Raw genomic sequence first — 23,601 nt, 5'->3', positions numbered from 1 at the left:
TTTTTGTGTTTGTGTGTGTGTGTGGGGGGGGGGGGGGTATACAGATCCCACGAGAGGCATTTAGTGAAATAAGTATTTTTGGTATCTATTTATGTATAAATGAGTCTGAGCCAAAGTGGACTCAAATAATTCGTATCTCTATTCACTTTTCTTATTGATATGCAGATTAAGTCGGTGTATTTCTTTAATTTGGACAAATAAAAGTCGTTGTTAACTAACTTGAACTAAATTAGTTCTTCTGTACTTCGTAGTACTTTGAAATTGTTCATATGTAATTCTGTATAATGGTTTCACTTGTGCAACTGTTTATCTTTTTGTCCTTCTGAAATGACTTGACAGTTATATTAAGAAGCATGTAAAGATCAGTACAACGTATTTTTTTTATCAGGATTCCTTCGTGAGTGAGTCGGCAGACGTATCGCATTTGTGGCCAATTAGTCCTGGTTCCGAGTTCAAATGGAGGACAATTTCTCTCGGATGTAACTCGAGAAGCGGTTTTTATTCCGCTTTAAGCTTATGTGACCCCTTCCAGCATAACCAGGTTGTTGCATAATAACATCAAGGCGAAACAAACTTATTTCTGTCCATATATGATATGAATATGTAGAGCAAATCATTTAAACCATAAAAACCTGGTTTAAACAAAAAAAAAAAAAAACGTTTTTTTTTGTTTTTTTAATAAAAACCATGGTTTTTGCCAACCCTGATCAAAATTAAACAAGACACATACCTTTATTTGTTTTACTGCCACTTCTCATGCTAGAGGAAGTTGTTACGAAATTTAATCTAAAAATTACTGAAAATTTTTATCAGAAAAAGGGGGAAAATAAAAGCGTTTTTGAAGTGCTAGCAGAATAGTGCTTGATTTATGTTTTTCGCACGCTATGTGGTCTTTAATATCCAGTTTTTCCCCATGCGCTATATTAATGTAACACATTTTACATTTCAATTCATAGTCATGTTTTCTTCGTTTTATAAATGACGATTCCACTGAATATTTTTCCTGTGAAGAACACTTACGGTTGGGCATGATGGAAATACTTGATACATCAGACACCAGCAATATGAAAGAAGAACGTTGCCTTTACATCAGAGGCGGACCTAGGAGGTAAAAACTGAAGGGGGCAGTCAGAACCCACACTATGATAGATATATCATGAGTTTACTATAAACTTTCAAAAATATATAAATAATAGCTTCAATTATTTTTGTCACACAAAAAACTGAGGGGGGGCCTAGCTCCCCCGGTCTTAATCTCGATCCGCGACTGCTTTACACCGACAGATAAATTCAATTCACTTCACTTCACTTGCAAAGATATGTATAGTATACCCACTGGACTGGATACGTAAAACGCAGCCTCAGAAGACGGCAGACAGGAGGAAATAATTTAAGCGCGGTTAACATGCAGCGGCTGAGTGTATCGCCATTGTTGATGAAAGTTCTAACAATGAAGCAGTTCTCCGTTACCGATTTAAGTATAAAATTTTTAGGCTTCAATTTTTAGAAATTTAATTCTCCTTGTCTCTTATTCTGAATATGTATCACCTTTAAGTATCTCATACTGCTTCAATATGAAGTTATATCTCTTCAAATCTTCCTTTCTTTGTGTATTGCAGTGGCGTATTTACGATTTTGTTTCGGGAGGGGCTTTGCTAACTTTCGGGGGGCTTTGCCTGAAAATGTGAAAATTCTGCAAGATATTTCATATACTTTACTATAGTAACTAAGATTTTGGGGGGGGGCTTAAGCCCGGAAGCCCCCCCTAAATACGCCACTGGTGTATTGGTATCTCCTTTCGGAATTGATCTAAATTTCAATTTTATTTCTGAAAAGTCCATTTACCATTTAACCAATCAGAGGAAACTACTAAGACGCTATTCATCGTCTAATTAGTTGTGGTATTCAGTTCTTGTGAACAACTGTCGATAATGTAACATACACATACAAACATAACAGAAGAGAGAACATTTTCCATTTGGTGTCCAATTTGTGAACTCCTTTCTCTTGTCAACAAAATCACACACATATACAAACATAACGGAAGAGATAATTATTTCCATCTGATAACATTGCTTAATTTTTCTGTGCGAAATCCTGTACTTTGATAGCTTGTCAACGGTTTATCAGATAAGAGTGATAAAACCGAAAAAGTGTGCGCAATTTCATTGCAGGCGTAGTTAAAGCCCATTACCGGGAAAAAGGCGTTCATTTCTATTGAAAGTGATATTCAAGAAGTTATTTCTATATTTTTTAAAATTCTTTTTTCCTCTCTAGGAACTAAATAACCCATAGGACAGTAGAATGGATGTGATTTTCAAAATTTTTAATTTCAAGTAAAATAAATAAATAAATAACATCATTTGGCTACACAAATCTTCAGAAAACCTTTCAGTTCTTAGTGGAGACATACTAGTTCTTAAGGTTGAAGCATTATTTTTTCAATCTGAAGAACGAAAACCTGGACAAATAGGCGTCCCGAAAGGCTTTCTCCGGACAGTTAATTCTTTCATTGAAAACCGGGACGTCTGGCAACCCTACCCCCTCCTAATTTCTCCCCTAAGTTCTATCGTCAAAGTGGATACATAAATACAATCCAAGGCCCGAACCTCATTTACGTTGAAAACTTGATCGAGGTCGGTCAGGTGGTTCAAGATTGAAGTCACATAGACAGTCACTTTTATTTTTATTTTTTTACATATATATCTCCGCCTCCCCCTCCCTCTCCCCTACGTTGCACCGTCAAAATTAAATGATAAAAATTATCCCAAGCCCGAACGTCATCTATGTTGAAAATTTGATCGAGATCGGTTGGGTGGTTCAAGAATTATTAAGTTTCATTTATTTTTATAGATTTCTCCCCTGCCCTCCCCTCTTCTAAAGTCTATCTTCAAAGTGATATGATAAAAACCACCCCAGGTCCGAACTTCATCCATATTGAAAATTTGATTAAGATCGGTCCTGTGATTAAGCGTGATTAAGTCACGAAGACAGTCACTTTTATTTTTATTTTTTACATATATATATATCTCCCCCTCCCCTTCCCTAGGTTCCACTGTAAAAGTGAAATAACGAAAACATCTCAGGCCCGAACCTTATTTATGTTGAAAGTTTGATCGAGATCGGTCGGATGGTTCAAGAGTTATTAAGTTTTATTTATTTTCATATATTTCCCCTCCCCATCCCCTAAGATCTACTGTCGAAATGATATTAAAAAAAAAAAAAAAAAACTTCCCAGGTTTGAACTTCATATATGTTGAAAATTTGATTGAGATCGATTGGGTGGTTCAAAAGTAACTAATTCACGAACATAGTCACTTTTACTTTTATAGTTATTGATTTTTGTATATCTCCCCCTCCATCCCCTTCCCTACGTTGCTTCATCAAAGTGAAAGGATAAAAATCATTCCAGTCCCGAACCTCATCTACATTCAAAATTTCATCAAGATCGGTCGGGTGGTTCAAGAGTTATTAAGTTTTATTTATTTTTTTCTACGTCCCCCTTCCTCTCCCTCCCCTAAGTTGTACCGTCAAACTAAATAGCTAAAAAACACTCCCAGGCCAGAAACTCATCTAGGTTGAAAATTTGATCTAGATCGGTCGGGAGGTTCAAGAGATTAAAGAGTCACAAACATAGTCACTTTCAATTTTATAATATAGATTAATAATAATAATAGTTAATTCCAACGGTAACAGCTATTTAGTAATACTAAAACTATTGTTAATAATGGTAACAAGTAAAAAGGAGTTAATTACGAGTATGACAACTATTTGCTACGGAAAGAAAATATTATGTGTAAAACTAATTTACTTCAAATCAACACAAAGAAACCAAATTTATGACGTATATAACTAAAACACATTATATTACTAATACGAGGTGGAAATAAAAAAAAAATAAAAAAACAGATATTATGGAAGATCTGGGAATCACATTTGATAGGTAGTTAATATTTGTCACCACACAAATGCTATCATGCAAACAGCAAGAAAGAACAATAGGCTTTATTTATTATTATTATTATTATTATTATTTTTAATTTCAGAACGACAGAATATGTATTTATACAAATTACTTGTAAGAGCTAAGCTAGAATCTGATTCTGTAATATGAAACAGTACTTTGACTAACAGATTGGCAGTATTCTTGGCACGGACGCGTTGGTAGCGCCACTAGAGATTTTTAGGTCCAGTGCCATTTAGGAATTGTGCCGCGAAATGATTTTTAGGACTTGGGCCGCGAAATGATTTTTAGGTCTTGTGCCATTTAGGACTTTTGCCGTTTAGGACTAGTGCCGTGTCCCCTCCAACACATGTGAATATTGAGATTTGAGTCAGTGCTAGAGCGTTCGCCTCTGGTGCATGAGGTACCTGGTTCGATCCCAGCTCGCGCCAAGTTAACTTTGTGGTGGACAAACACCGTGTGCGTGGATTTCCTCGGGGCTCTGTCGTTTCCTCCCACTTTCTTCATTCCACCATTTCATTCATTTTTCATCATCACCGTCTCTTTAGCCTAGCCCTCATACCGTGGGGCATAAAATTCAAAAAATTCATTTCATTTTTGACATTTGGGATGTTTGCCAATGATAACTTTGGATTTCTTCCTGCAACACAACCATCCAGTTCTCTGCAAAATCAAAGTGCAAGACCAAAGTATCACTTGTTGATGTATACATCGGGACAGCTTTAAAGGGCTCTTTCCCCAATGTTTCGTATGTCCGTGTTGAAGAGAAATAGTATAATAGCTCTTGTTAAACGGTTCGGTTACTGATTTCAATACAGTCTTTGAAGACGGGATGCAAGTGTCATTTTAAAATTGTATCTGAAACCTAGATTCCGATTTCGTATTTACTTTTGGATAACATGGAAACTAATGGAAATTTTTTTCCGAATAATAATTTTTGTGTTTCTGTGTTGTTGGCTGCTAATAAATAGTATGTTCTATTTCAGAATACCATTCTCCCACTAAGTACTTTATATTCCTCCGTTTGGTCTGAATAATTCATTCAGTTTCTGATAAATAATTTTGACCGGAACCCTACACAAAACATTAGCTTCTCCATACATTGGTCTCCGTTATTGGGGAATGCACCGAGGCAGCATGAACACACTTCTATCGTGCCTACTGTGGTCTTCCTATGAATTTGTTATTTGTTCGTAGGTATAGAAGTCTAAAAATACTTACGACTATTATTTTTATGTTCAATGAAAAATATTACTTTAGGATTAATCGTGTTGATTTTGTTAAACAAAACTTTCATTTCCTTTGTATATGTATCCAAACAATGTGTCATCACGTAGTAATAGTTTAATATGTCGGAATTAGAACAGTTTTTACTATGCAGTTTTAATAGCCTTTCTCCCTCTATAACCGTCATAACAAGCTTATCTAATTTTCGTCACCAAGCCTGACAATTTTCAGACGAAATATCAAATAAATTAAATTTACTTACATACAAAGGGTGATGTGAGGTACGACTATTACATTATTAGTATCTCAATGATTGTAACAAAGATGTGGCTGAATTGCATTTAACTCTTAATCTTTTACATACAGGTGAAGCTCTTGGAGCAATCGGTTCTGTGGATGTGTTGGATACGCTACAAAAATACTCGAATGACCCTGTTCCTGAAGTGGCACAAACTTGTGAGCTGGCTTTTGAACGTATTAAATGGATTAAAAATAATGCAGAAAAGTGCAGTGATCTCCCTGTAAATCCTTATTGCTCCATAGATCCTACACCTCCATCGGAAGATTTGGATGTGGACACTCTAAAAAGCATTCTTTTGGACGATGAAAAACCATTATTTGATAGATATCGAGCGATGTTCACACTTAGAAATCAAAGAACTCCGGAAAGTATACAAGCATTGTGTGAAGGTAAGTGTTTTTATAAAGAGGTTTGCAGTAGTATATTTACGAAAGAAGAAAACAACCGATTTAAACTTATTTTTAATAGTGAAAATGCAATGAATGCTGCCTCACCCTTTATAAAAAATATTTTGTAACGAATGCAGGTTTTGTTCTAGTGGTTGGAGGGTATTCCCCCATGTGGACACCCCTGCTATCACCCCTCTCCAAAACTATGTAAGAAAGATTATATTTATTTATTTATTTTTTATTTAGCAGTTTGCAATGAAATTCGCAATCTTCACATAGTTGTGACAACTATCAGACTAGAAAATATTTGGATCAACATATATATTAGAGCATTTAGACTTCCTCTTCAGGGTGATTTGGTGAAAGAACTTAGAATTACTGAATTGGGTTTACTAATGAATGGCATACAGTCTCGGAGTTAAGCCTCCTATTAATATGGAAAGGTCCCTAAGTCATTACAAAAACTACTTCGTGGTAATATATACGTTAAGTGGTATTTACCAGACCGTGTGTTAATGCAGTGCTACATACATAGAGATAATCGAAAGAGATATTGGCACCAGAATAATGGGACATATTAGGGAATGTCGTGACGATAAAAAAAAAAATGTATCAAAATCGTTAAAACATCTCCATATCACTATACATTTAATACGAAATGTGGAAGTTGTACATCGGGCCTCCTCCTACATAGGAAGGACCGTATTTGAAGCATATTATATTAGAATAAAGAGAAATAACACGAATAAGAGGATCATTCAAAAAGATTGGGATACTATTATTACTAATAACATTAACAAAAACAGATTTTAGGACTTGTTAAACTTGTTAAAAATTACAAAAGTTCATAAATTGTGGATTGTAATAGTTATGAAATTTGCAGTAGCGTTTGATCTGACAACGCTGAACTCTAAAAAAAATTAAGCGTTCATCTGTTGATGGACGTAATGAAAATTAGTGCTGGGAAATCTCATTGAGTTACTCCTAAAACATCATAGAACAAGTTGAATTTATTTAAATAACGACAGGAGCTTTTAACTAGTAAATTACAATTGTTCGTGAATACCTTATATAAGGACATATTTATATATTACGTAACCACTGTTAGTTGTTGTGGGGGGCGCGGTGGCTTAGTGGTAGAGCTTTCATCTCCGGTGCTTGGGGTCTCTGGTTCGATCCCAGTTCGCGTCGTGTAGACTTTATGGTGGACAAACACCGTGCTCGTGGGTTTTCTCGGGGTTCTTCCGTTTCCTCCCACTTTCTTCATTCCACCATTTCACTCATTTCTCATTATCACCGTTTTCTTTAGCCTAACCGGCATAATCGTGGAACGTTAAACTTAACGATTTCATTTAATTTTTTACTGTAAGTTGTCACAACTATGTGAAGATTTGCATAGGAAAATAACCCTATGCCTTGAAGATGATTGACTACTCGTTCAATTGAAATATTAGCTAAAAAAAAAAAATACATAATATAGGAATTACAAGTGAGTCAGTATGTTATTATTACTGCAGATGTGTCCCATACGCTTAATAATTAAGTAAAAATAGATTACTCATGGTATCATCATTGTCATGTTTTCTTGGTCTTGTTTTTCCATATCCGTGTAGCAATTTGCATATCAGGGAAAATTTCATATAATGTTCTGGAAAGTCCGAAAAAGTAAGAGAATTCTTTCGTGCATTATTCAAAAAAATGCTGAATGCAAGCATACGCTGAAGTTAAAAGTGTTAAATTTGACAACTTTAACTAAAAATATAGTAATACATGTTTTATTGTTTTCAAAAATTTTTCTCCTAAGGGAGCAGAAAGGAAGGCAATTTCTATAATATTAATCTGTCTATATACTTCGTAAAATTATACAGGGTGTTTGGAAACATCAACAGAAGACAGTAAAAAATGAACCCTCACATGAAAACGTGAAATATATTATGGAACAACATGGCATTACAAATGTGTTGTTTCGAAGCTATAGCCCGCCGAGAATTTGTCCATTGATAAAATGAAGTGCAATTAGAGAACGAAATGTTGAATGAATGTCTGGTCAAATAACATAGTGTTTGTTTCAGGCCTAGACTTTATTAATATACCAGTAAATGTAAAACAGGAGCGGCGACAGGATTAGCTTTGAAGGAGATTCATCAGGTCTTCTGGAAACAAAAATATGATAGATCAGGAACTGAAAGGTGGCATATATTGCATATCTACTAGTATATTAATAGAATTTAGGCATAAAATAATGTAACATTGAATGTAGAACTGGAGCGGCGACTGGATTAGCCTCGAAGCATAGAAGTAGATTCATCAGGTCTTCTACAAAAAAATGATAGAAACTGGAAATTGACACATGTTTCATATCCACTAGTACATTAATGGGATCTAGAAATAGAATAATTACTATGTTCTTTTACGTGAACTTCATGCTACATTTCGCTCTCGAATTGTGACCCTTGTTATATCGTTTCACCCAATTTTCGGCGAGTTATAACTGAAATGATGCATTTGTGCACCCATATTAGCCCATTTTTAACCGACTTCAAACAAGAAGTTCGCGGTTTCACCTGTATGTATGTATGTTTGTAGGACTGTTCGCGATTATATCGAGAACGGTTGGTCATATTTCAGTGCGGTTCCCACTGATCGAATAAACTATTCCCAACTATATCTATAAAATATTTGAAAAAATTAATTAATAAATAAATATTTTGAGAAAATCAAATAACTCTCTCAACGCCTAGTAAGAAAAAACTCATCCTAAAATATGTTACAACCAGAGACTCAACATAGTAAGGTAGTTTGCACACAACCAAGTTGTTGAATACATCTTTGTAGCCAGTTTTCTCCAAATGGTTTAAAACGTGATGAATGTTTAGGTCATCAACGATGCCATACCGTTTTAAATGCCGGTCTTGCTCAATTTTGCGACGAGCATCTTACCGTCCACAGTTCCAGAATGAAAGCGAATAAATCATCTTTTGGCTGTTACTTTTGGTAACGTACTGTGGCTGTATACAGTACCAATTTCTTCATGGACCTGCCCAACATTTGTGCCTTTATCGAAATAAAATTATAAAATGCAGATCTGTTTTGCAGAAAATTCATTCATCGTCACAGCACAGTACCTTACGTCTGATTACAAGAATTCTAACTTTTTTTTTGGGGGGGGGGGAACATCTGCTAGCCTCGACTGTCAGCTGTGATGACATTAGGTTGGACCCGCTGCAACTCTTAAAATACTGTACGATTTGGGATAGTAACGCCATATCTTGCGCAAAAGGCTTACTACTTTTAAACTAGATGATATTTTAATACGGCTTCCACTAATGTAATGACCTATTTCCAAGGAAGATTCTTCCGTATTTTTTTTTTTTTAATCCGTAAATTTGATAGTTACTACGCATTTCTTCACACATGTTTCGTAGGGAGACCCTTTTTATAGGGAGTTAGTCTCCTACCTTTAGTTTAAGTATCTAGCTAAACAACAGGGGTAACAAAAACATAGAAACATTAAAAAATGTTTTTTTTTTAAAAAAAAAAACATAACAGTTCAGAAACGCATTAGAAACTAAAAATAAATAAAATAAATATATAAATAAGAACTTTAAAAAATATTAACCGGCTTCAAAAATTGCACTAAAAGACAGGAAACAATTAAAAGAAGACCTAAAAGCAGACAACAAAACCAATAATAATAATAATAATAATAATAATAATAATAATAATAAAGCGCTTGAAAACAGAAAATAATTTATTACTATTGTCTATGAAACTTTCTGTAGTCGTGCCAAATATTTTTATATTAGGCATTAATTTGTTCGGCTTGGCACGACTTCAATTTTTCTTATAGATAATAATAATAAATTTTTGCTTTTTAATGCGTTTTCTCAAGTCGGTTATTATTATTATTATTATTATTATTATTATTATTATTATTATTATTAATTTAAAGATTTTGTTTTTGTGTGAGGATTCATCTTCCAGTGTTTCTTGATGTTTCAGAACACCCTATATAAAAACGTAAAAGTAATTCATTCATGAACACCCAAGTTCATACCATGTGAAATTTGAGCACAAAACTTCTTTTGTCACAAAAACAAGATATAACAAATGACTTAAAAAAAGAAAAAAAAAAGGTGCATATCGAGTATATATAGCCTAAGGGAATAAATGGGATTCAATTTTCTGAAAAAGAAAATAATAATAATAATAAGATATCTCAAGTATTTCTGAAGTTAGAGAGATGAAACTCGACATATAAACTCCTCATTATAAAATGATAACGTGTTTTAATGTTTTCGAAAATTTTGGTATTGAAGGAGGTAAGACTAGCAATTTCTACAATATTATTATTATTTCTCAGAAAATCTCGAATATGAGGATTCGCTTAAATTGGAGGTGTAAAATTCGACGTAGGAACCCTTCATTTAAAAATTAGCGTACCTGTGATGTAGTGTTTTCGAAAATTCCTCTTCTAGCAGGTGGAAATTTGTTTAATGTTCCAATTTATTTAGTTTTATATTTATTAAACGTCATTCTCACCGTGTAAAGGATGTGCACTTGTGCTAATATTCAAATAAGAAATTTATTAACTGAATATGTACGCATGAAAATTACATACGGTTAAAACAAGTTCAAAATTATTTCTGATAGTCATTTTGTAAGCCGAGTACACCCCTCAGAATCAAGAAAAAGATTTCGGAACAAAAAATTGATCAAGGTTTAGGTACTGGTCAGAACTTTGAGAAGCAATGAGGAGACCTTCGAACACAAACAATTGAAGAAAAATGTCTGTCAATTCAGCAAATCGAGAAAAACATTCAAAAACAGGAGGCTTTCTGAGCTACTTCATAGTAAGTTCGTAATTATTGATTATATGATGTAAACATTTCTGTCTTGAATAATTCCACTGTGTGTTAAGGAAGTGTATAATTATGTAATTTTAACCTACAAATAACGTTGAATATAATTTGAAAATTATAAAAACATTCTCATTCTCATAAAATGACTGTTAGAAATGGGGAGTTAATGGGAAGTTCTGCAAATCGCCTTTTTCTTCTTCTTCTTTTTTTTTTAAACTTTTTCATAAGTTTTTCACAGCACAAAAGCTTATCTAAAAAAGGAGTTCAGATTCAAGGAATGTCTATCATGACACTATCAAGCTTTTGAACTCACTGTGCACACGGAATAATCCAAGATGAAATTCTAAAAAGTGAGATAAATTGCATGTGAGTTGCCCATATAACTGAGGAAAGTGACAGGGAATACCGAAACAGTACAATTAGTAGTGCATTAAATATTATTATTAAATAAAACACTTTATAAATTATTATTATTATTAACTTGTTCCAGTTTATATCCCTAAATAATTATCCTAATGACATTACTTCAGGTTTTCTTTACTGGAATTTCCAATCTTCTAATTCACGTAGTTCCCCAGTAGTCTCACTGTAGTCAGTTAATGTCGAAAATTTGCGTTTCCATCGGCCATAGAACCTGTTAACATCTAGCGCCAGTAGTGCTTAGGATCCTGTGTAGTAGTAATATATTTCCCAGTTACAATATCTGTCCAACCAGAGTTCTCTAGGGACTGTTTTTCCACGAAATTTCAAGCGACTCTGTTGAAAAATCATTGAGTTGAAGCAAAGTGTACTTTTAACACAGAGAATGAAAAAATGAATGACTGGACCGAGACTCGAACTCGGGCCTAGCTATAACACCAAAGTACAAATCATATACAAACATCTGGTCTGACTGGAGAGCACCGACTTCGAAAATGAAAGAGTGCGTGGCTATTCTGGGAAGCGGACTGGGTAGCGCAGTGGTTAAAGCATCGGCACAGTATACTGGAGATTCCGGGTTCGAATCCAGTCATTCACTTTTCCACTGTGTGTTATTGGAATTCACCTTACAGAGGATCTGGTGTGTAAAGTATTCGGTTGTTTTCTCCTCTTATTAATATATGTGTAGTCACTTGTTCAGCTACAAGTTTTTTTTTAAGATAACTTTTGGCTCAGTTGCGAATTTTAGATAATATATTGGACTGTCTGCCCCTCAATAATAAAGGAAAAACTATAGATCATAGTGACAACTTTGTATACATCACTGGTTTGCTGCTTAAACGGAACAAAGTACGGTAGTCACTAGTTCAGTAGCGTTTCAGTTCATGCATTAAGCAGGCACATGTCCATTATCTTTCAGGAATAAAACTTGGTCTGTGCACCTTCCAATCACTTTCTAGGTTCTATTTGATTAAACATTTAAACACATATTGCAGTTATTATTTAATTCATGCTAGTGAGCATTCTCTCTCTGATTAACTAAATAAAAATGTTTTTGCAATGAACTATTTCGTGTGTACTGCTCACTGAACGAACGGAAATACCCATGACATATTTCATTAGAAAAATTGTTAAAAGGAAAGTTTAGAATTTAACATTTCCTTTCAACGTTAGAACTATAACAGACATGAACCCTCAGTTCAGTGTAGGATCGATTTGACATGTATTCAATGAGGATCGCAGTCGGAGTCTGGTATGTTGGTCAGTTAAAATTCGGGAGTGCAGACGAAGCTTGGATCATTGGTATATTTTAAAGTAAATATAATTTTTCCTGAGTCTAATTACATTTTTTTCGTTGTGTTAGGCTTGAAGACTGGTAGTAGTTTGTTTCGTCACGAAATTGCATTCGTTTTGGGCCAGATGCAGGACGAGGCAGCTGTTCCTTCCCTCGTAGAATCATTGCGTAATAAGGAAGAAAACGAAATGGTTCGTCATGAATGTGCAGAGGCGTTGGGAGCCATCGCCACGGAAGACTGCATGTCTGTTTTGGAACATTATTTGAAGGACGAGAAGCAAGTTGTGCGGGAGAGTTGTGAAGTGGCACTCGATATGTGTGAATATGAAAGTAGTTCAGAATTCCAATACGCAGATACCTTATTGAAGGTGTCATCTTAACTGTTTCAGGTTCTGTCACAGAAAACAAACATTCAACTACGATCAGCTTAAATTTAAGAAAGACAAAACAAGTGTATTTTAAAGGGACATTCAAAATCATAAACATTTACTGTTACATATTGGTCTCTACAAAATCTTCATTTATATTATATTTGTACAGCTCGCTACTTGTAGTATTACCATCTTGAACAGAAAGGGGTGTTTGAAATACAACATAGAAACTTTATCAACAAGTTCGGTATATCAACATCAACTACATTCAATGTCCGTAGCTAACTTCCTTCTTCAAAGTCATTGCCAAATATAGTACCCAATAAATTCCTTCTAAGTTCGTCTATGGAGTGTTTATTTTTGATTTTGACAATTTTTACTTATATTTTTAACGACTATTAGAATGCCCTCTGTATAAATCAAATATACTTTACCCTTTTATTTCGTTGTTTTACAAAAGTAGAACTGCATATTTCATTGGTATTATGTCGTGATCTGTCTAGTTTTCACTTCCAGTTTTGAAGTCTTATTCATCTATCGACATTCAAAAACGAAATTGATATGCTTATTTATTTTTTTGATTTCAAATTTTTGTGGTTTTTAACCTGAATACTATAATCATAAGTAGCAAAGCCCAGATGTTCAGGCATTAAAAACCTTGAAAATAAAGGTGCAAGCAAGTAAACGCTAAAAATCTTGAAAATAATTACTAAATGGTCATTATAATAACTTAAGTTAGAAAAATTTTATTCTACAATTTTTAGTTTTTAAATAATGTTAAGTGAACACATAATATGTCTTAGTACGGCCTGTACAAGAACCTCTGCATAACAGAACTACTTGAAATACAACGTTAATACTCTGTTAATTGCTTCCAGGACTGGTTTATTCAAACACTTGATCGCAGTGCTTCCATTAATTGCGAGTATACACTAATACTTTCATTCATCCACGAAATAATAATTATTGCTGCTTCCACATAACTACAAGATTCTTTTTCAAGTTATCCATAGTTTGATATTGTCTCAGTAATCACATTCTTCATAACAGAAATCGATTTTTTTTTTTTTTTTTTTTTTTTTAACTTCTACTGACATTATTGGTATATATTTGAAAAGGCCTATAGTGCCTGGATTAATGTCGGTTGAAACATTGTTTTCTCCTTTAAGAATCAGTGCAGTGTCTTCTAACTTTCGGAGGTCCGCATTTTCAGCAATGATACTTTCACATTTTTCGCGCACGATACGTGCTTTCTCACCCGAAACCTAGGATCTGCACATCATTGAAAAGTTCGAGCGACTTTATTAATGGTTCGTTCTGCCTTTCAGCAAAAGTAAGCGTGTTGGATATTACAGAATAGTCACAGCAATGAAAGATAATTCGCTTTGTATACTTCCATTAAGAAATAACTGTTTTACAGTTCTTATTAAGGAGGCATCATCTTCAGACAGATTATTAATAATGTTCGCTATTTTCTCAAAGTGATTGGCGTAATATATTGCTGCAGAAATGTAAGTGCCCCATTTTTTTCAAAATTGATTATGATGGTAATTGTAGTTTTTAATCTGAACGCGTGAGAGACTTCTAAAAATATTTTCTTCGTGTTAAGTTTCGAAGAATCCACATCCGTAAATACAGTAAACTACGGATTTTTTCTGCAATTCCATATTTGCTGTGCACATAATATGAAACATCAGTAAACAGAATTCGAAGAACCTTTGCAGCTTTTGTTATATATGGCGCCGTATCTGTCAACAACAGAAGAATGTCCTCATGTTTTTCATCTGGCCATAGTAAATTCAAAGCCTTGATAAACGCTTGAACAGTTATTGTCCTATTAATATTTTTTTAATTGTTCACGTGCAAGCAAATGTATTTTTGACAGTTCATTAGTATTGATTGTCTCAACCAGAAAATTTGCAATGTACGCTCATGTCCAAAATGATTGTCGCATATCTATAACTGTCTTCTTGTAAGAATATAATATGATAATGATTTTGCAGGGTACTTTTAATACTGATACTATGTGTACAATCGGGAGATGTATATTTGTGGTAAATTTCATAGGAAAAGAATTATAAATACGAAAATTAGAATAAGTAAAACAAAATGTTGCTAAATGGACAAGAAAGTTTTAGTTTTGTTTTATTGTTCTTATTTATTGCTCTTTCGACATGAAATTTGCCACATACATGTGTTTGCCAATTATACACATACTAACATTATAAGAAATACCGGGTGAATTCGTTATCAAATTATATTCCTAGAACAACATATTTATAGACATGCGACAATAATTTTGGACATGAGTGTACCTCTACAAGGCATCAGTCGTCTCATCAGTAGAAACCCAAAATTTCTCTCCTAATTTCTTGAATGACACTTGTGTAATAGCATTAACATAATATTTCCGCAGTGTTGACTCACTTGGCACTTGTTCTTTTGTGTATTTGGGCACGAGATTTCTCAAAAGAATGATTTTTCCTATTTCCAAGAAGAAATACCAGCGTGCATAAAAGCCTTACACAAATCCAGTGAATTCTGTGATTGACGATCAGATTTTATATACTAAGAAATGAAAGACAATGTTGGTTCACATATTTTTATCTTCCTATACACAGCAGGTTTATGTCTGTTAAAAAATGCCGCGAAACGTGACACTTTTTCACGCAATCCACTGACATCACGAAACTTACCAAATAATATTGACTCACCAGTTGAAAACATATCCGAACCAAACGAAATTGTTCAGTTTAGTCGTCAACGATGCCGGTTATTTAGGCATTTCTAGAGTAATACACCACGCTACCACAGAACAGAAAACAAAACTAATTGACAAACTGACAACAAGGGACTGAAGACAGACATGTTGGTTGAACAAAGTAAACACGTAGTGGGTTAAAGTTCGTTGATGCGTGACAATTGGACGTACTATTCCAATCAAATGGTGAGTACTTTTGCCTGACCTTGACATCATGTGGTGCTGAATTTATCACATTTTTACAGCAACTAGCTTCCACTTCGTTTCTTGGAAGTATAAGAATGTTTACAATCTCTCTCTCTCTCTCTCTCTCTCTCTTTTTTTTTTTTTTTATAACAAAACAATTGTACAATCTTACAGAACTTCAGAAAAGTTACAAAAATGAAGCACGAATTTTGGAAGGAAACACAAGAAAAGGCATTAAAGCATAAAGACATGCTCTATATACTAAAGTAGCAAAACAGGCAAAATAAAATTTGCGATATATAGGACTAAGAACCAAAATTATATTTTCAGTGAAGTTATTTATATAATATCTCTGATATTAAAATTAGGCATTTTGTTTAAGGTCCGGGCTCTAGTAATATATTTCACACCCTGTCTTAATTATTATTTACACAAAACCCTGAATAAAAGTGTAAAAATCATCTTAGACCAAGAAATTTTCTTGATAAAACATTATCAGCACATCATTTCACTTCCCCAGTTTCTCAGACTTAGGATAGTCAGACATAATCTACTTCGTAATCGGATCCATTACTATTTTAGTTAAACACATTTTATATGGCGTAATAATAATAAATGAATAAAAAAGATATCAAAAAAATCTGTTTTGGTCTACATTTTGTAATGTAAAATAAGGGTCCTCTTTAACCAAGAAAAAAATAGTACGAACCACTGATTGTGAAATCATTCAAGAAATACTGCATTTCAAGTGCTGTAGATAGCAGGAATGATGGCGTGTTCTGGAACGATGTTAAGAATGGGGAAAGTGGAAAAGAATCTGTTGCTCATCTGGATGTCTGAGAATTCCAATTATGGAAGCATTAGTGAATAATGATGAGTCACACCTATAATTATTGATAATAGTAAATTATTTATTTAGCTGTTTATTTCAAATGTTTAGCTGTTCAGGGAGGTAGTACATCAGTTTTCTTAAAAATTAGTGTGTCACGCAATAATATACCATTAAATCCATTATATAAAATAAATTTGTCTTGCCATTAGATTTGCCAACAAATTCTTTCATAGGCGTAACTTGGGGGGCAAGGGGGTAACTGCCCCCCCCTTCAATTTCTGAAGTTTATTAGGATAGTCATCCACTGTTATCTGTGAACTGAGCTGAAGCGAATACGACACCGCTTTGCTTAATTTTGTTTTGTTTCACTGTATTAAGGTCTTTAGGCGACTAACCAGGCCAAGAGAAGGGAGGGGCGAGAAAGTGAAAAAACAGCGACCCTGCGGCCTGACAAAAGTTGGCAGGTAAAACCTCATTCACTCAGTCAGGATGGCTGGTCAGAACAGAGTTCGTGTCCATTCTCCACCTTTTCAATGCTGCTCGTTAGGCATACACACTGCCCAGGGCTTGAAGTGGCTTCAGTGGATAGCCGCCTCGCCAGAATGCTTATCCACAGTGATTTGCCAGAACACAGTCAATAATGAAAGTAAATAATCCTTGATCCATGTTCCTAATCTGGTTTGATAAATCATATTAATAGTCGTTTCATAGACGGAACCAAAATATTAAATAAAAATTAATGTACAAAGTTTGCAAAGTGACAAGTGTTGCACACGAACTAAATTCCGACAGTAGGCTGATTGGCGGAACATTCCGGCTTACTTTAAGCTCTGACACTACCTCTCTACTACTAGCTGGGTAATTGTCACTCATTTTCGATGCATGTGATCTGAATTAGTTCACACCTCACTTTATTGCTTTTTTCGTTTTCAGACATTACATGTTCCTTTACGACAGTAATAATAATTTATAAACTGTAGTGTCAAATTCAGGATTCCTTTATTTTTCTGTTACATCAAAAATGCTTGTAATTTGAATAAAGATAGGACTTATTCTGAACATGTTTTTTGGGAAGGGTGGTCACAGTGTAAAATTGTGATGGAACTATATCTAAAAATAATTTGCTCATGTTCAGAGATGTTCATGTACCTTCTCCCTTACTGCGGTGTACGTTGATGATCAAAGGAAGTACAGATCGGTCTGTTGTCTGGGATACAGGGTGAGTTTTATGAGGATAAGCAAAGGCATACAGAACTCGGCGCTTTGTCGGAAATCTTGTGGTTCTAAATACAAAAGAAATTATATTTCTTTCCGTGTAAGTCACAAAAATAGCAACATCAGGTATTGTTGTAAAGTGGAAAGGGAGAACTGTACAGTTAAAACAACGAGTTATTGTTACTAATAGCCACCCTGGCACCCAAATAAAAAATATTACACTTGACTTATTCTGAAGTTTGTATTTGCAGTAAGCAATTCGTTCGAATTTTTTTTTTCTGTATATATAGCCTTCAGCTCGATTAACAGTTTAACCCCAGTTTCCATATCATTTCGTCGGTAAGTGAAATATTAACTTATTAAATCAAAATTATAAATGTGATATTTACTGGCTAATATTGTGATTTCCTTATATTATTGATAAGCAATATTTCTTTCAGAGGGTGGCTCCTCCTCCCCCCCCCCCACATACACACACACTCAAGTGCAAAATACCCTTCCGGCAAATTTTCAGAGAAAATCAGGATATCAAGAAACATATGTTTAACTATAATACCCCCCTTTACTTTTAAAATACCCTTTTTGGACTTTTTTTCTGAAAAAAAAAAAAAATACTATTAATGAGCTGAGGTAAACGAATACGTGGATATTGTGCTGACAGGTTGTTCCAGGTAATTACTTAACATTTAAGGCTCAGGTCAATATGAGGGATTGGGCAAAGATCAGGGAATGATTGGCTAAGCGGGGCTTAAAATGGGCCGGAACGCACAAGTTCTGCGTTCTAGTAAGTAAGTGTGGTGTCCGAATTTAGTTCCTGTGCTGTATATGTCTCGTTCCAAATTTATAGTCTTTTCAGTTTATTATTGTCATATTTTAAGCAGATTAATATACTATTAAAGCACGATATTAGAACTAATCTAGAACTTTTCGTTCTGGATCATTGTGTTCCGGCAAATAATTCTAGGGAAAGGCGTTCCGGCTATTGGCTAAAACAATTTTTAGCACAGAGGGAAAGGTTTAATTTTAGGTCTCACCTGCAAAAACTGACGTAAAGTTAGGCTGGATATCTGCCTGAGTTGTATTTATATCATTCCCACACTCCAACTACACAATGGTGATCCAAAATGAGAGAGGGTTTCTCGAAACTACGGTGCTAAATATTTGGTTAAAACAGAAGCAAATACATGGTTGGTTTCAAAAACTGACGTAAAGTTAGGCTGGATACCTGCCTGAGTTGTATTTATATCATTCCCACACTCCAATTACACAATGGTGATCCAAAATATGAGAGGGTTTCTCGAAATTACGGTGCTAAATATTTGGTTAAAACATTAGAAGCAAATACATGGTTGGTTTCAAAAACTGAGGTAAAGTTAGGCTGGATACCTGCCTGAGTTTGTATTTATATCATTCCCACACTCCAACTACACAATGGTGATCCAAAATGAGAGAGGCTTTCTCGAAATTACGGTGCTAAATATTTGGTTAAAACAGAAGCAAATACATGGTTGGTTTCAAAAACTGACAATTTAAGGTCGAAGACTACCTGCCCAAGTAAAAATTTTTGAATATATTTTTGTCGAAACAAAGAAAAGTTTACACGTGCAGTAGCGAGCAATGTATATTATATTACAGCTTGTGAATCTTACAGTCAATAAATAAAACTTGTCTCTTAATAATGAAAGAAAAGAAGAACGCGCTCATGCCATGTAGTTGCCACCGCAAATTCAAACTTTGTAATCGATTTTTATACCAAACGCAATAATTTGAAATATGTTGTTGCTCCCAATCTAAAGTAGAAATTAAAATCTACGCCTGGTTGAATTCACAACTTTCTATGATCAGTTGTTAATGTATAATGCTCTTTCTTAAACTTGCATAGGGAGAAAGCGTATACAACTCAAAGAAGCATGGAGATATGTATGCTTGGAATAACCCAGAGAGATAGGAAGAGAAATACATGGATCAGGAAGATGACAGGAGTAACCGATATCATCGCGAAAATAAAAGGACTCAAGTGGCAGGGAGCTGGCCATATTGCAAGAAGAACTGACGATTGGTGGACAAAAGCAATCCTTGACTGGATCCTAAGGGAACGAAAACGACCCAGAAAACGTTGTAATACAATATGGTGTGACGAAATTAGGGAGGAGAGTGGAGTAACGTGGAAACGAACTGCCGAAAATAGATACGTGTGAAAAAGAATTGGAGAGACCTTCATGCAGCAGTGGTTCGACAAAGGTTGAGAATTTATATATATATTGTGTGTGCATGAATGTCCCCCCCAACTATAAGGGCCAAATTACGCTTATGGTTTGTTTATAAGTTTTAAAAGTACATTAGATTCGATTCGATGGCACATTTGATTCACGTAAATATGGTATGTCGTTTATAGATTTGGTAGCTCTTGTGCTGTATGTGGTTAGTTAACATTCTTTGGTTATATATATGGAAATATATGGAAATCAGAAAGAGAAAAAAAATATTGTCATATATGCGCTTTAAAAAAAAATGATGTTAAATCAATATAGATTTATTTGTGCAATATTTTCTTGTTTCGTATATTTTACCGCATAAAACCAATATTTTCTTTCACTAAAGAGCTATAGCCATATAGAAAAGAACTTGCACAGGTGGCTACAAATCTGGAAAACATCAGGGAATTCTGTTAAGAGTCAAGCAATTTCGAAGAGTGAGATTTTATAAACATTTAAAACGAAAATTCTAAGATTATTTCAGGTGTGCTTGAGTGTTTGTTTTGTTAGTTACCAACTTCGAACTTACCTGTGTTTTCCAGTAATGATTTGTAACAAACCTATATTCTGTAGTTGCGTGCCTTATCTTTCGGTTTTACTTGTGCAGTGGAATAACATATTGATGAATCTTTCTCAAAATTGCAGTTGATCCAAAAGTAAATTCATTTTCGACGCACACGTAATACCAACGTTTTCCATTTTCGTTCCCACTAGTTTCGATTTTATCGGAGTTTCCTGTCCTGCATTAAGTGAAGGTAGCTGATCACGCAAATTAAAGGATTTTATAATATGGTTATTTGTATTTTAGCTTCTGTGTTTTCATTGTAGTGTATTTTAACTCGTACAGAGGTTTATTTCGGAAGTGCTTATGAGCTAACGAAAACTGCTGATAAAGTTGTACATCAGCGTATATGTTGGGTCAATGCTCAGTGGATAGCCGGACTAATTTCGTTAGGAATCTTTAAATTTGGGATATGTCTATAGACAGTGGCGTATTTACGATTTTGTTTCGGGGGGGCTTTGCTAATTTTCGGGGTGGGCTTTGCCTGAAAATGTGAAAATTCTGCAAGATATTTCATATACTTTACTATAGTTAGTAAGATTTCGGGGGGGGGGATTAAGCCCGGAAGCCCCCCCCCTAAATACGCCATTGTGTATAGATACCAAAGTGTACTTCCTACTTTGTGCTTATAATGCAATATTTATTAATTGTTATTAATCATTTTCCACCAATATTATACATTTGTAATGATATATTAATGATGATGCATCTCCTAAGTCTTAAAAAACGTATTGTTTCTTTTCATTTTAAAATTATTCTGACATTAAAAACGATGCATCAACTTGCGAACAATATGTATGGCACACAAGTTGAATTAAAATTTCATTTTTTTTAATCTCCCTTATCATTCTTTGAACCAAATTCTTTTATGCTTTTTCAGTGCCAATACGAAGTGCTAATCGTATCATAAAACAAGATTCTTTCAGACAAGACGTGTAAAAATATTTTGTAACTGGAGTGCAGCTTTTAAGACAGGGGCACAAAATTGTTCTGACAGTGAATGGTTAAAGAATATGACCCCATGGGGCACCCTTTCCCAAAAATACGTAAAAAAAAAAAAAAAAAAAAAAGAATGGATGTTTTTATTTATGGTTGCATTTCGCAGTGAAATGAAAGACAAGAAAAAGAGACGATTAGAATTTACAGTTCAAATTATCGTAGAATAATACAGTATTTTAAGTAATTTGTTTATCTTCTTACCTTCCCTGTAGAAAAACAATGTAAATGGTATCTCCATCATGTACACTCATGTCCAAAATGATTGTCGCATATCTGTAACTGTTTTCTTGTAAGAATATAATTTGATAATGATTTTACAGGCTACTTTTAATACTGATACTGTGTGTATAATCGGGAAATATATATTTGTGGTAAATTTCATAGGAAAAGAATTATAAATACGAAAATTAGAATGAGTAAAACAATGTCGCTAAATGAACAAGAGAGTTTTATTTTCTTTTTATTGTTCTTATTTACTGCTCTTTTACATGAAATTTGCACATACATGTCTTTGCCGATTATACACATACTAATATTATAAGAAATACCCGGCGAATTCGTTATCAAATTATATTCCTACAACAACATATTTACAGACAATAATTTTGAACATGAGTGTACATATATTGTTCTGGATTTTATTTTTCGCTAAAATCCTTTTTTTCCAAGGAAAGTAAACAAATTCCTTCTTGCTGATGATTCATTATCACGTATTACATAAAATGAGAGAAACATCCAAGGGATCGAGCATGTTTCACATGTATGCGGGTTTGAAATATTGTGCATGTTAATACTAACTTAAACACAAATTCGGTGTCTTAGTCGGTAGAGCGTTCACTTCTGGTGCCAGAGTTCGTGCGCTCAGACAATTTTTGCACGATATTGCCTTTGATGTAAATAAACACCGAAAGAGGTTTCTTGAGGGTCTTCCGTTTCCTTCGCTATTTGCATTCCATTTGTTCTTACATCATTAAATCAGTAATTACTATCTCGTATGTAGGACGTTTTTCTAATGATTTAATATGAAGTATAACTGTTAAGCAACGAACTTTTGTCTGTCAATAATTGTAAGCACCTTTGGGATTTGTGAAACTACGAATTTGCCATCATTGACTTCTTTCACCCGTATATGTATGTTCCAGGAAAAATTTTAGTTTCCTCAGAAATAAGCTGTTCTTTGCTCGATTTCTGGCGTGGGAATTTAGGTCGTGTCCAAAGGTGCAAAATTCACACTTCGAGCATGCACACTCGAAGTATACAAATGGAGTGCATACTAGGTAGTGTGCACTTTGTCAAATTAACTTTTGATGCGTTCGAGCGTCTCGTTGTGATAGAACAAGGAACCTTTATATAACAAAAGAAGAGAGAATTTCGCGTGCTAGAAAAAAATAAATGTCTTTTTTTTTATACATGAATGACGTTCCAGTTATATTAAAGATAAATATATTGTACAGATTGATAATATGGGACAATCATAATATGACTGAAGTGTTTCTTTTTTCATACATGCCAATAGCTTCAGCTTTACCGTATCTGCACATATTTGTAATTTCGGATCTCTCGTAGCTACACTAACAGCACAATTACATAGCAGGCATATGCTATCATGTTCCCTCAGATTTATGGGAATGTGCCTTATGCACCTATGAGAGAGAAATCACATGGATGGCAAGTGATAGTAACCATCTATGTCCATCCCTAGGCACATGCCTGACATGTACCAGGGGAACGTGCCTAGTATGTTCTAGGTATGTTCTTGGCAGAAGCGAATATTGTCGACAGCACTTTAAGTACATTCTAGTCACGTATGGAGCATGTGTTTGAGCTGTTTAGTACATCCTATGCATGTGCCTGGTATGTACCTTATGTATGTCAAGTACCTCCAAGGAATATACCTGGCACTTGTCAAATGTACTCCTGAATATCACCCCCTTAAATAAGCGGTACTATTGGTGGGACTGAT

General features: G+C 34.4%; 1 protein-coding gene across 1 annotated transcript in view; it reads left to right on the top strand.

The window, feature by feature from the left end:
• Positions 1 to 13,172, top strand: part of nero (deoxyhypusine hydroxylase nero) — a 39,314-nt gene extending 26,142 nt beyond the window's left edge. The window contains exons 4-5 of the mRNA XM_081765664.1: positions 5,558 to 5,881; positions 12,527 to 13,172. Of these exons, the coding sequence (XP_081621790.1) occupies positions 5,558 to 5,881; positions 12,527 to 12,837 (635 nt within the window). The 3' untranslated portion in view covers positions 12,838 to 13,172. The remainder of the gene's footprint in view (positions 1 to 5,557; positions 5,882 to 12,526) is intronic.
• Positions 13,173 to 23,601: the final 10,429 nt, after the last annotated feature.

Source organism: Thermobia domestica, chromosome 7 (assembly GCF_964235325.1).
Source record: "Thermobia domestica chromosome 7, izTheDome1.hap1.1, whole genome shotgun sequence".
NCBI classification, from domain to species: domain Eukaryota; kingdom Metazoa; phylum Arthropoda; class Insecta; order Zygentoma; family Lepismatidae; genus Thermobia; species Thermobia domestica.
The sequence above is the reverse complement of the archived record's forward strand: the minus strand, read 5'-3'. Positions and strand labels throughout refer to the sequence as shown.